General features: G+C 55.9%; 1 protein-coding gene across 6 annotated transcripts in view; it reads left to right on the forward strand.

Annotated features, from left to right (window-relative positions):
* The first annotated feature begins 839 nt into the window (after positions 1 to 839).
* Positions 840 to 13,980, forward strand: part of SSBP3 (single stranded DNA binding protein 3) — a 162,193-nt gene continuing 149,052 nt past the window's right edge. For 2 of the 6 annotated variants that reach the window (XM_070609486.1, XM_070609487.1), the window contains exons 1-4: positions 846 to 1,016; positions 2,001 to 2,073; positions 2,297 to 2,358; positions 4,878 to 4,962. In XM_070609486.1, the coding sequence (XP_070465587.1) occupies positions 961 to 1,016; positions 2,001 to 2,073; positions 2,297 to 2,358; positions 4,878 to 4,962 (276 nt within the window). In that variant the 5' untranslated portion in view covers positions 846 to 960. Of the gene's footprint in view, positions 1,017 to 2,000; positions 2,074 to 2,296; positions 2,359 to 4,877; positions 4,963 to 13,980 lie in introns of all 6 variants that reach the window. The other 4 variants (XM_070609488.1, XM_070609485.1, XM_070609489.1 and 1 more) reach the window with 4 other exon arrangements.

Genomic DNA, 13,980 nt, shown 5'->3' on the forward strand with positions numbered 1-13,980 from the left:
AAGCCAGACTGGGCGCGAGGGGGCACCGGGGGCGGGGCGGCCGGGGGGCCGGGTGGGAGTCCGGGGAGGGGGTCGGGGTCGGGGCCCAGGGGGAGGGCGGGCGAGGGGAGGGGGCGATCAGGACTGGGCTGGCGCGGGCCGCGGCGGGGGGAGGCGAAGGGCAGACGGGGGAAGGGCCGTGCGGGAGGGGGCCGGCGCGCTCCGCTCGGGGGTCCGCGCCCCCTCCCCTCCGCCGCTGCCGCAGCGCCCCCCGCCCCCCGCGGTCCTGGCCGCCGGGAGCGCTGGTCAGCCCCTCCGCGCCGGGGCCGGGAGCCCGGGGCACCCACCGCGCCTCGCGTCCCCTCCCCACATCTACGGAGGAGAGAGGCTCGCGCCCGGACGGCCCGGCTCGCCCGCGGGAGCGGGGCAGCGGCTCCTCGGAGGCGGCCGCAGCGGGGACTGCCGCGGCCCGGCGCTGACAGGGCGTCCCTCCCGGCCGCCCCGGGCCCGCCCCCGAGCGCCGATTGGCCGAGGCGGCCATCAATCGCGGGCCGCTGCCGCCCGCCCCGCTCGCCCGCCCGGGCAGCCACGTTCGGTTGAGCTCCGAGTAGACCAGCGGCGGCGGCGGCGGCGGCAGCGGTGCCGGAGGCGCGGAGGGCGGCGCAGGCGGAGCCGGGCGGGCGGGCGCGCGGGCGAGCCAGCAGCGGGCGGCCGGCCGGCGGGCGAGCGGCGGCGGCAGCGGCACCCAGCCCAGCCGGCGCGGGAGAGTTCCAGGGCGATGGGGCCGCGTCCGGGGCTGACGCTTTGACAGCTGGAAAGAGCGCGGAGCCAGCGCCGGGGGGGAGGGAGGGGAGCGCGGCGAGGAGAGCGCGAGCGTCGGGCGAGCCGGGGAGGGGGCCGGGAGCCGGGGGCAGCTCGGGAGCAGCGGAGCGCTAGCGGCGGCGGCGGCGGCGAGGCTCGGCGCCCTCTTCTCTGCGAACCATGTTTGCCAAAGGCAAAGGCTCGGCGGTGCCCTCGGACGGGCAGGCTCGGGAAAAGTAAGCCTGGGCTCCAAGTGGCGGCCGCGCCGCCGCGGGCTCGGGCGGGCGGCGGGAGGCAGGTGGCGGGCGGGGGCTGCTGCGCCCCGGCCCCGCGCCGCTCCTGGCCCCTTCCCGAGGCCGCGGCGGGCGGCGTGGGAGAGCCCATTGTTGGGAGCGGCGGGGGCCGGGGCACCGGGGAAGGGGCCGCGGGGCGCCGCCGGGGGAGGGGGCACTTGGTGGCCGCGCGGCGTGCGGGGCGCGGGGGCCCGCGGGGAGGGTGGGCGAGGTCCCGCGAGCGAGCCCGGGCGCCCGCCCCGCCGGGGCGCTCCCGCCGCGCCGCACTTTGCCCACCGGGCGCGGGCAGGGGGCGCGTGGCTTCTGCAGCCCCGAGGGCTCCTTTTGTCCGCCCGCGGCGTGAGGAGTGCGTGCGGGGCTTTGTTCGGCCCCGAGCGCTCTCCCCTCCTCGCCCTCGGCCTCGCCGCCGGCCCCGCGCCCTCCGGGGCGCCGCGCTGGGCAGGGACGGCAGCGCCGGCTCGGCCCTAGGCTTGGGGGACAGTTGTTTGGGGGGGAGATGGGAGTGTAGCGCTTTGCTGCCCTCTCCAGAGCTCGCTGGGCACCCCGGAGGCCGGGACGGAGTCGCCCCGGACCCTTAGAGCTGGGGAGAGGATGGCGAGGAGTGGGTCGCGTAAAGGCAGGAGGCTGTGGGGTCAGTGGCTTGGGAGTTTGAGAGACCTAGGGGGGTTTGGTCCCGACGCCTCTTGGAAGTTCAAGTTTGGGGGCTGCTCTCTAGCCTTCACGGCTGGAAGTAACGCGTTCCCTGGTCCCCACCCCCTGACTGCTCGCCCCCGCGGCCCCAGGCAGGGCCGAGCTAGCTGCTCACCTCTGGTCGGGACCACAATGGGACAGCGCAGACAGGGCTGGAAGCCGGCTGGCAGGGTCCGGGCGCTCGCTCCCGTGTGATCTGACGCTTCCCTCTCTCTCTGCCCCCTGCCCACTTTTCAGGTTAGCTTTATACGTCTACGAATATTTACTGCACGTAGGAGCACAGAAATCTGCACAGACCTTCTTGTCGGAGGTGAGTGGAACTCCCCCCATCATCCAATTTCTTGACACCCCCTCCTCCCCACTATTCTTAGAGCCTTTGTTTTCAGGAGCAGCCACTGTGGCCACCATTTTGAATTTTTATCACCTTTTGGCATTTATTGTCAGTTGGTCCTCACAGCCTTTTGGCTGGGGAAAGCCCCCAGCCCACCCCTTCCCTCTGCTCCTCTAAGCTGTCTCTGCTCTCTCCTTTCCAGATTCGATGGGAAAAAAACATCACGTTGGGAGAACCGCCAGGGTTTTTGCACTCGTGGTGGTGGTAAGTTTTGTGTGATAGTTTTGTGTGTGTGTGTTTTGTTCTGAGCCCGGGGTCCCAGTGAACAAAGACGGGAGGCCTGGGGCGGGCCCCCCATACCTTCATGGGCAGCGCTGCCAGAGCAGGGCACGGCGCACTGGGACCAGGCCTGGGGAAGGAGGAAGAGGACAGAAGGGGCTTGTGCCTGAAGTTTTCCCCGCTGCCTTCCCCTCCTACTGAGAATCTCCAGACCCTGCCTGGTGTGTGAGGAGAAGCTCCTTGCTTTCCCAGCTCACCCTGGGCACTAGGCAGGGGCTGGAAAAAACAGGGAAGGGTTTTTGTTAATTCTGCATGCTGCTTTAATTAGAGGGGTTGGGGGCTGGGTGGGGTGGAGGGGACGCCAGGTCTGTTTTACAACTGGCCTGTCCGTCCCTTCCTTTTTCTTCTGTGAGTTCGAAACCTTGAGAGAGAAAATTGACTGGGGCCTTTTCCAGGCACCCTGAGAAAAAGCGAGAAGGGACTGCCACTTCCTTTAAAGATACTGATTCAGACTGACTGGACCTTCCTCTCCTCTGTGGGCCCTCCCCCACCCCCCACATCCCTAAAACCACAGAGTTTCATTTTACCCAGAACCTTAGCTGGGCGGGTTGACCTCGCAGAGTGCCTGTCGTTGGGAGTTAGGGGTTCCCTCTCGCTTGTGACCCTCTTCCAGGCCCCGGGGCCCTGTGGGTGTGGGACCACCGCAGGTTTGCTGGAGGCGGGAGTGAGTTGCCGGGAGCAGGAGCCCTGGGTGTTTTGTGGGAGCGATTGGCGGAGTCTTTGACGTCCTTTTGAAAAGGAAAAGAAAGCAGAGTGGCTTTTGATATTTCGGTGGAGTTCAGAAGAGCGGAGTGCCATGTCTTGGGTCTTAGCGCGTTTACCTGACCGCCAGCTCAGCTTACTGTTCCAAGTCTCTTTGAAATGCAGTGGGACGAAGAGTCTGTTCTAACTTGCGCAGAGAAAATGAGTTTTTAATTACTTCTGCCAACCTCGGAACTGCTGCTGTTGGAGGCGTGTGGTGTGGCACGAGGATTTACCTGTGGGAGTGGGCGATCGGTTTTCTGTGGCCGTTTTTGGAGAGGAAGGTGTGGATGGGGTTGGCAGGTCTGACCGCTGTGGATTTTGCAGAAACTTAGGCATATGAATTAAAGTTACTCAGAAGGGGCTGGGGAGTTTGTAGTGTCAGAAATCCTTAGTGTGTGGAGGAGTTAATCAAATGTGTGCGGTTTCGGAGGACAGAAAGGGATGCTCTGGAGCCCGTCTACAGCTAGTAGAAGTCCCCGATTTTCCCGTTCTGTGCATAATCCCCCGGAACTTCTCCAGCCTTGTCTCAGCTCCTGGAACGTAGACAGTCTGTTGTCCTGGACTCGGGCAGTGGTGGCTCTGAGTGGCTATGGCCGTGGTCTTGTTAGCTAGAAGTTGCCTCGTGCGATTTGACACCAAGCAAATGACCGCCCCTTGGGAGGTGGGAGGAGGCAGGGGAGCTGACTGAGGGGGCCAGGCTGTGGATTCACACACCTGAGGGAGATGCTCCTCTGATGATGACAGAGTTGGCAGTTTGTGATGGGGACAGGAGCACTGGACCTGGAGTCAGACTTCCACTCCAGAGCCCGTTTTACCCTTCGAGCAGGTTCGAATCCCCGGGCCATGGGCTCCTGACCTGGAGAGGGTTTCTAAGTCTCCTTGTTAATAGCAGCGGCTACCCCATGATTGCGTAGGGTTTTACTGTTTGACATAGGATTGTGTCTATTCTCATGTGATACAAGGTGTTGGAGTGACCCTACGAAATCACGGAGGGGCCTGAGGGGGGACATCTGGGACAGGTGCGTCTCTGAGGAGGGCTGTCTATGTCAACGTGGAAAGACAAGATTCTTGGTCATCCATAAGCTCTCCTTTGGCTAATTGATGCATGTTCTCTGGCGGGCAGGGGAGGAATGGTTCTGGCAAGAGAATACCTTTGGTGGGAGTGGGGGGAGGGGGGAGGGGTGGGGCTGCGGGATTAAGAACCTGTAGGTTCCTTGATTGCCAGTCGCTCAGATTGCTGCATGTATGAATCATAGTCCTGACTTTGATGATTAAATCTTTTTACGAAATCTAGCTATTTTGGTTTAGGGGGAGGTCAAAGGAGCACAGAAGAGACGGGCCTGGATGCTTTGTGGGTGGGTTGTACTAACCTATTTGAGCTTCAGGTGCCCCATGTATAAAGTGGGGATAAAAATCACGTGCCTTACAGCGCTGGGTAGTCACGCAGTATCATGGGTGGGAGGCACCTAGCACATAGTAGGTGTGTGATAGGTGAGGACTATTACTCTGGTTACAGATGGCTAGCTTGCAGAAGAGGTTGCATCCATTTTCTTTTCTCGGCTGAGTTTGCCCGCCGCAGGCTGAAGGGGGGATCCAGCCTCTGGGAGACCTGGCGCTGTCAGCACCGTGCGCGGTGCACTTGCCGTTGGTACACAAGTCATAATTAGTAACCCGATCTTATTTTATTTTTCGACTTGCAGCGTATTTTGGGACCTTTACTGTGCAGCTCCTGAAAGGCGAGACACTTGTGAACATTCAAGTGAAGCGAAAGCCTTTCATGATTACGTGAGTAACGAATTTTTAATCCTGGCAATAATTACAGGGTTGGATAGCTCTAAGTTCTTTAGTCCCAAAAGCAAATACACAGCCAGTTGGCAGTGGTCTTTGTTTTCTCCTTGCCTTTTCCTCTGTCCTGCCCACCTCCGTGCTGCCCTGGCCCCGGACGCCCCCCCACCGGCAGCGTTCTAACTTGGTGAACGGTATCTCATAATGTAATTATGCAAAAGAGCGTCGATACTTATCTGGAGCATTGAATGGCACTGTGTGGGCCTCAACCGTGTGACGTTTATGTTCTGAGTGGACAGTTAGCTGGGAGGGGACTGAGCCTCTTTAGTGGTGGTTTAAGAAAAAATTGACCACCACCACCACAACAAAAAACTAAATATGAAACTCGTGTTTTGGAGTAGAAGGAGTGGTTGAGTGAGAATTTGGTGAAATGGACTCTTGCATTACTTTCTAGGGAGTGATCTTTTAAATGATGTTTTTGGGGGGAGGTGTTTGGTGAGGGGCTCATGCTGTGTCCACTAAGATGATGTTTACTTTGAGGTCCTTGGCTGGTCCATAATCCTGTGTTTAAAATATTCTTGTTGGGGTGGTTAATTTCATCACATTGTGGTGCCTTCTGCCCTATCATTCATCCTTTACCTGGATGAGTTTCTTAAATTGTATGAAATGTTTGTGAGAGAGATGTCTGCCACCTGTCCATCTCCCGTGGCAGTCCCCCTCGAAAAAAATAATGGACTCCAAACCAGGGCCGGAGTCAGACTTCATGATCAGATGGAACAGGTTAGGATCTTTGGGGGGAGATGGAAGGGAAGTGTCTGTACATCTTCCCAGCTCCTTGCAGTCCTCACTCCCTACTGACCTTGCAGAAGGTTGTGTGTGTGTGTGTGTGTGCGCGCGCAGGCATGTGTGCATAAGACGTGATTAGTTTGGTCTTAACACTTCTGCATGAGGTGGGTAGGCATGTTCCCCGAGCCCTAGGGCATGGAAGTTGGTTTCTTGAACATCATCAGGGCCCACCCACTCGGCCAGGCCATGAGTCCCCTCTGTGCAGAGTCTGAAACCGGCCTAAGAGACCAGAACCCATTTGGTTGAGTTTCACAAGTGGTCAGATCCCACGACCGTAAATATCTTTCTGGTGAACATTTCTCCTGACAGGAGGAGTGAGAGACTCACCTGGAGGCTCCCTGGTTTTGAGAATATTTGATGTGATGAAATTTTGCTAATGAAATTTAGTGCTGAAAAGTTAATGCCCTTGGAGTGGAATGCTGAGGAAATTGACCAGTTCTTGTGCCCTTCCAGAGTTGAAAAAGAGAAGCTGGCGTGTGGTACTTAAGGCCTGGCAAACTTTTAGTAGTAAAAGGTGAGGTGACTGGTTCACTTGTGATGTGGTTCTTCTGGGAAAATTCGTGGTGATGATCATAGGGTTTCCCGAGCTGGAGGTTGGGGGAGGAGGCTAAGAGGTACATTAGCCGTGTAAAAATAGTTGGTGAATTTGACCTTTCTACCTAGTAAAAATCCTGCGCTTTTTTTTTTTTTTAAAACCTGTGGACCGCCAATTCCTGTGTGGCCAGTCTTCAACTGCTCTGCAAATGGTTTCATTTTAGAGTGGGGGATGGGTAGACATGCCTATTTCAAGTTAATCTCTTGAGGTAGGATGTCTGTGCTGTCTTTTGCAGGGTATCTTTCCAAGAAGTTAATGATTTTCAACTAAGTTTGGTGCTCTGGTAAATGATGTGAGACACTCTGGCAATTTGTGGTTTGGTCTGCCATCTTGAAACAATATGGCGGCAATGGGAGCTTGCATGAGTTTGCCTTTAGTAATTTAGGATTGGCAGCAGAATTGTGCAGAGATTGCTGCGTTGGCATAGACATTTAGAAGATGCCGCTGAGAGTTGAAGTCACGCTGATTGAGGCCCAGGATTCACAGATTTTGGGATCAAAACCCTTTTTCTTGGATTGGGGTCCACTTGGTCTCATGTGGTCTAAGAGTCGGGTTGTGGGAGGGAGGGATGAGTGACGAATGGGGATGGGAAAGGGACATATCTGCTGTGAAGGAGTGAAGGATGGCATTGATTGCAGAGGTGACAGAAGCAACTGGAAAATTAAGAAATATTTAAGAAAATTAAGAAAAGAAACCCTCTTTTCTCTGTCCTCACGTCTTCATGTGTTCTCTTCATTGCCATGGCCACCATCCAGTTAGCCCTCATGCTTTCTTGCTAGAATTACTGCTGGGGCCTCTTTCTGGACTCTCTTTCTCTTGTCTGGAGTGCGTATGTCTTTTGTCCATTTAGATCCTATCCATCTTTTACCTTCTTCGTGGACTACTTCTATGATCGTTTTCCGTGCTCTGATGGCTCCTTCATCTCAGAGTCTATAGAAACCACCTATACAAAGCCTCTGTTGGTGGCTCTCCATGTGCTGGGCCCCCATGCAGTCTTTCATTTCAAGCCGCCAGTGACCCCGTGAGAGAAGGCATGTTGTCAGCTCCACTTTGCAGATGAAGAAATTGAGGCCTAGAGAGGTTAATTCACACCTGGTAAGTGGCGGAGTTAGTACCTGAACACAGATCATAACTGACTCCAGATTGGTGTTCCTGACCCTGCCGTGGGTTGGCCCCGGGTCCATGGCCAGTATCGTTTGTTCGCACCTATTCTGACTAACTTCTCATTCAGGTTTGTCCTTCCAACCACAGCTTAGTAATTTTTTCCATGCCAGAGAACGTTCATCTGCAGAGCTGTCTATCTCTGTAGCTCTCATAATACCTGGTACATAGTAGGCATGCGCGCTCATTGAATGAAGGGGTTAAGGGACTATGGGTGAGAAAAGATAGGTAATTTGGGGCCAGTGAGTGACCTGGTCTGGAGCAGCCAGCAGAATGTTGGAAGGTGTTCTTTTGGTGACTTCATTTTTGCTGGGTTATCCTGAGCCAGGTGATTTTCGTGTCAGTTCGCTAGTTACCTTAAATCCTTTTGAGAAGGTAAAGTGGAGTGTAAATGTGAGTGTGCAGTCACTGGCCTGTTTCCATCAAGGACATCCCAGGATTCCCAGGTCCCTGGCTGGGCCTGGTGGGGAGGCCGTAGTAAGTGCCTGGGGGCGGGATAAGGAGGCTGGAGGGACCTCCTTCTGGAAGATCTCAGCTCTCAGCGGGGAAATGATTTTGTGTTCCTGGCAAGTTGTCTCCCCTTCCTAAGGGCTGGGTCAGAGGTCGGGTGATCTCAAAAGCTCCTCCAGGTCAAGGCCAGCTGGAGGGCCTGGAATGAACCATGTGGCCCAGCGGGAGGGGGTTAAATTTTCTTTGAATTGGTGAGTTTTTGTTTGAGTCACTGCCTATTTTCCGCCCCACACCTGGCAACTTCAGTTTTCTTGGCTCGTTGTTCGTCAGCCCGGGTGCCCTGATGTCGACCGCACATCCTGGGGAGCGTCGAGCTTCAGCACCCAGAGTGGACCTTCCTGAGAAGCTGGCTTGCCCTCCCTCAGAAGGGCCCTGAGGCCGGGCAGGTGCCTGCTGGGGTTTTCCTGCTGCTCCTTCCCCCTCCCCTCAGCCTGAGCAGTGGTTCTGAGTGTTGACTGAAGTTCTTGGGGTCCCGCTGGGCTCTTAGACGCTGTTGTCTGGGTCCTGGCCGTTTGTGGAGTGGGCACTCCCGGCTGAGTGCAGGCCCGGCACTGTCCTGGCCCCCTTTCCACTCCGATTTCTTCTAGGGGCTGCGAGGTTGGTCGAAGGGACCAAGTTTGGTGCCTTCTCAACCACCAACTGGCAGTCCGTTCTCTCCTTGTGGTAGCTGATTTTGTGTTGTCCTTTTGGTGGCAAGAAATGAGTGGTGTAGGTAAGGCTGTGAAGTGGCCTCTGAGCTGAAGGTGCTGGTTCCTTGCACGGCTCATGTTGCTGTTCTTTTCACAATGCGTTTTCAATACATGGTGGTGGTTCGGCCTCGCAGCTGCCTTGCTGGTCAAGTTTTGTTGTTAAATCTCATCCGCCTTTTACAGGCAGGGAACCTGAGGCGTGGAGTTCAGATGGCTTGTCCAAGGGCACAGGAGGTGGCAGAGTCTAGGCTCCCATCTTTGCAATTCCACCTCTCAGCTTTTGTCAACACTCATTTGATACAGAAGCTCTGTGAAACAGAGGGAAGATATTTGCATTTGACCCAAAGTGCGTCCATATGTATTCGCCGAAAGATGAATTGAGCAGGGAGTTAAACGGAGCCCCTCAGAGGTGAACCGCGGAGTCACTGGCAGAGGTGGGACCTGAGCTCCGGATGGGGTGTGGTTGTGGTGCAATGGCCCCATTGGCAGGGAAAGTGTGATAAAAACTATGGCCTTTCCTTCCAGAAAATGCATGTCCCCCCACAAAGGAGACTGTACATGATTTCAGGAGGTTCACAGACTGCTGCCCCTTATCCCGAGCTGCTCTGTGATCCCCAGTGAGGAACTTGGGGAGTGCAGTGGACGTGGAGTCCCATGACCTTGGGGAGTCTTGAGCGTCAGTCTCCCTGCTCTGAAGACCTGAGGTCCCTCTCAGCTGTGCCGTTCTGAGTCCCTGACTCAGCCTCCCTCAGCGGGCTGGCTCCCTTGCCCGTGTCCTCCCACCCCGAGGGACTCTGCTGGCTCCCAGCTGTGAGCTGTGCCTGCAGGAGGTTTGGTTAGAGTAGGAAAGTGCCCCTGAGTTCTGGCTGTGACAGAGCTGAGGTCTTTGTGGCTCCGTGGCAGGGATCCAGCGTCTTTGGTGGGTTTGAAACAGCAGACATTTGAGAGGGCCCTCCTTGGAGGTGCAGGGCAGAGGTTCCTGCCAGGTGGGAGTGTCCTCGCCTGCCAGCACCCTTTGGGGGCAGGGGCATGAGAGGGTGGCAGAGCGGGCAGGGAGGGGAGAAGGCCGCTGCGGGGCTCTGCGGAGCTGGGGGCGTGCTGTCCCCTGTGATAAGCCAGCCGAGCTATCTGCCCAGAGGTCCTGGCAAGTTCATGGCGTTGCCTTTGGCTCCAACCCTTGGCACCCTTGTGTAGCAGATTAAAAAAACAAAACACACACACAGTTGTTTCTTTCCCCACTCCCCTGGAGCTTAGACTGTGTGTCGTGTTCTTTCTGCGGGTGCTCTCCCCATTTGCTGCAATTCCTCTTGACCCGGGAGGCTGCCAGACTCCTCCATCGGTAGCTAATTAAACACTAAATGAGTAACTGCAATTGCATTTTGCCAGAACCCGGGCCATGCGGCTACCTTAATGGGTTTCAAGTGGCGGCAGGACCCCAAATTGCCAATCCTTGCCCTTTATTTCAAGGCGGGAGGTGGGCGGGGAGTGGTGGGGACCCAAACAAAGTTTTTGGCAGTGGTCACTTCATTTGAACTCCAAGACCAGCCGTGCGCACCAGTCTTTGCATAATGCCATCTTTGTTAGCTAAGCATTTGCAAACTCGGCCCCAGAGTTAGCTCTGTGCCAGCCACCGCTCTGAGGCAGCCTGGGCACACCAGCTCTCCCTGCAGCCTCGCTCAGGCCGGCTGTCTCAATTTTCCAAGGGAAGCGGGTTCTCTGGCGGGACCTCTGGCCAGGGCCACTTGTCCCCTTCCCTCGGCCTTCCCGCCTCTGTGTGTGAGTGCGTGTGTTGAAGCCTTAAGAGGGAGAAGTGGAAGGGAGGTGTGTGCCTGAGGGCCTGTCAGCCAAGATAACAGAAATGTTACACTAGCTGTAGCCTTTACAATAGTGTCTAGGGTTTAGAGTATTTAGAAAAATTAATCTTTTTTAGCTTGGTAATAATTCTGACCACGGCACAAGTGCATTAGACGATTCACATAAACTTCTTTAATGCACGTTGCTGGGAGCTTAGAGCAGATAGACAATAATGATCGTTTGTTTGGATTCACCAGGGTAATGGGGTTTTCTGTAGTCTTGGCGAGAGGAGTTTTAGGAATGTTTCTCTTCGTATTATGCGTCTCTCTTCCTGGGCCTTGAGTCCTCTGGATTTGGAGGGTCTGGGCTCTGACTGGTGGCTGGACGCACACCTGAGTTCCAGTCCCCACGTGGTCGTTTCTTGGTAGGGCGGATTTTCGGATCCTCAGTTTGCCGAGCAGCAGAATAGGGAAATAGAGGTTCCTTTGCGTGGTTGTTGGGAGGGTTAAGTAGTATTAGATGTGTAAATTGGGTGTCTCTTTCTGGCTAGTGCTTGGTAAGTTTTTGTTTCCTTTCTTTTTATAGCCCTGAAATTTTCCTCAAAAACTTGTAATATGAGGGAGACAACAGGGTATTCTTCTGGGAAAGCGAGTTGATCCCTGGGAACTGGACATTGAATTTCCCAGGGATGCCCTCCAGTGCCTGAGTGCCCAGGGTGCCAGGCTCCCCGATGTGTCCTTCTCCCATACCAGCTACCTTGTCTCACCCCCACACCCCTGCAAGGGGCAGAGCCGGCGGTCCTGCCACAGGCTGGCACCGATAATGCTCCCCTGAGGTGTCTGCGCCCCTTATCTGTGTTGGACAGAGTGGTCTTGTCCCACCCCCACGTGTGGCCACCATGTAGCTAAATGGTAAGACCCAAAGGCTTGCAACTTGGCATCAGCGGAAATCTGGATTCAACTTTTGGCTTCACGGCCTTTTTAGCTGGGGGGCCTTCACATTTCACAGTCCAGTCTCTTGACTGTGGAATAAGCACAGAGTCGTCCTTGCTCAGCCCGCCGTGGGGGTGGCCGAGAGAAAGGCATGGAGAGCTGCATGGGGAACATTAGTTGTGCTGTGGAAATGCCTCGAGGGCTAAACAGGAGCCAAAGCTCCTAGTCGGGGGTCTTGTCATCGCCCTCTTTGGTCTGTATGCTGCCTGGGCCGGCCTCAGGCCTCGCTTGACTTTTTGGTTGAGTGAGGAGTCCCAGAAAGGGGCGTTGAGGAGAAGGCGAGCTTGGGAAGGGGTGTGTTGGCCGTTGCAGGAAGCTGGTTGTGGGCTCATCAGCTGCTTCCTCTTTGGGCTTCCCGGGGTGAGCCTGAGGCCTTGGTCAGCTGGCCTCGGACCAGGAGCAGGAGACACCGCTGAGTTTCGAGGTGTTGATTCAGTGCGATTACTGAGCACCTGCTCTGCTCACTGTCTAGTTGGAGAGACAGGTGCAGCCCCGGCTGTGATAAGTGCTTAAAAAGACTTGTGCAGAGTGATCTTGTTCTTCGGAGAGACCAGGATGCAGAGTGAGGGCGGACGGGGAAAGAGGTAGACGGTCCCTCCCTGTGTGGTGGCTGGAAACCTATTTAATGTGTGTAGACAGCAGGGTTGCAGATGATGGAACTAGAGGTCACCTAGTCATCTTCAGGCAGGTAAACTGAGGCCGGGAGAAGAAAGATGCCCTGCCTGAGGTCACCAGTTGCACTCAAACCTGCAAACCCGATCAGGGTCCAGGACTCTATCCTTTGCCCTGTGCTGCCTTACTGCCTTACAAGCCGTGCAAACTTGGGCACCTTAATTAACCTCTCTATGCCTTAGTTTCCTCAGGTGGAAAATGGGGTTAATGAAGTACGCTTGCCTCATCATGTGGTGATGAGGATTAAATGAGCTTCTGTGTGCGTGTGTGTGCACACAATACCTATGGTGCCTGGCACAGCGTGAATGCTGTATTAACGTCTGCTGTCATTCCTATGATGTCACCTTGGCCTGGCATGCATTCTGGCTTTCCCTCGACCCAAAGGGGGCGGTGCCAGCAGAATGGCGTTGGTGTCAGAAGTTGTGCCTGTGAAACATGAACTGTTGGTGGCTGGCTCACCTGTTGCTTAGCTAGCTCTCTGGATCCCTCCCTGGGTTTGAATTCACCTTTAAGCACCCTGCAGTCATTGGAGCAGGAGGGTTCACAGACAGCCTCCAGCCAAGCCCCTGCCCGTGAGGATGGCATGAGTTGCCACCTGGCCAGCCCTGGGCTGGTGTGGTTCAGTCAGTGTCCACTTTCCCCTCTTCTGGCCTCTTCTCTTGCTGTAGGAATCTAGAACTTTCCCCAGCCCCCTCTGACCCTTCCCCAGGTCCCTACTTGGCACTGTACCCCCTGAGATGGGGCTTCGCTGCCAGCCCGCCCTTCTGTAGAGCAGATGCCCACCTGGAATGTGGTCCTCCTCTGGGCCTGCCAGGACACCCCCACCGGAACACCCTCCTTTCTCCCAGGAACTCTGTCTCTCATTCACTTGCTAAGGGTACCTGGAAGGAGAGTGATTTGGGTCAAGGCTGTGTGTCTGCTCTTCCCCCTTCTAGATTGAAAGCTCCTGAGGGCAGGAGCCCTAGCTTCACCCTTTTCTGCCCCTCCTCCTCCTGGGGCCTATTGCAGAGTCTTGAATAAATCCCGAGGTTGGTGAGCGACACTCACTCGGAGCCTGGAGAAGTGAGAAGTATTTGACCCCTGCCCGGGGATCGGGCGTGTTAAGTACATGTTTTAATGGAGATGGACAAGTGGCGCGTGGGAACGCGTTGCTTTGCAAAGTGTGAGTTGTGATCCATTAGTGCCTGGTGAAATCAGCTTAGTGGGTCACCACTGGCAATTACGAAAAAGAAACGACAACATCACACAGAGTAAACATAAGTATTGTTTTGGGAAGCTCCTGTTTTCAGTGATTTACATGGCCTATAAATGAACGTGGGCCCTGGGTTTGCAATGTAAAATGTACCTCGTGGCGGGTCTCCCTCTAAACTTTGAAACCCAACAGCCCAGGGAGGGCTGGGAGCGCATCTTGGGTCCTATAAGGCTGGGTAACTTGGGCCGAGTGACATGCGATGCTTGCTGACCTCAGTGTCTTGATCTGTAATCGGGGTTACTCCCTCCTCTGCGGCTCTCGGGGGAGTTGTCTGCCTACCTGCTTCCAGAGGGGGGCCTCGTGGTCCCTTTGTCACGTTGGTGGGCGCTGCCGTGTTCTGAGTGTGCTGCACATGAGGAGGGTGAGCGAACGGATGCCTGCAGACTGCTGAATCGACAGGTGCTCCCACTTCAAGTTTGCAGCTTGTCTCTGCTGGCTGTGGGGCGGCTCTTTCCGCCTGTCTGCAGTTGAGGCAGGGGTCCCGGCCCCCTGTGGAGTGTGTTGTCT

The sequence above is a fragment of the Equus przewalskii genome, chromosome 2 (genome assembly GCF_037783145.1).
Source record: "Equus przewalskii isolate Varuska chromosome 2, EquPr2, whole genome shotgun sequence".
In the NCBI taxonomy this organism is placed as follows: Eukaryota; Metazoa; Chordata; class Mammalia; order Perissodactyla; family Equidae; genus Equus; species Equus przewalskii.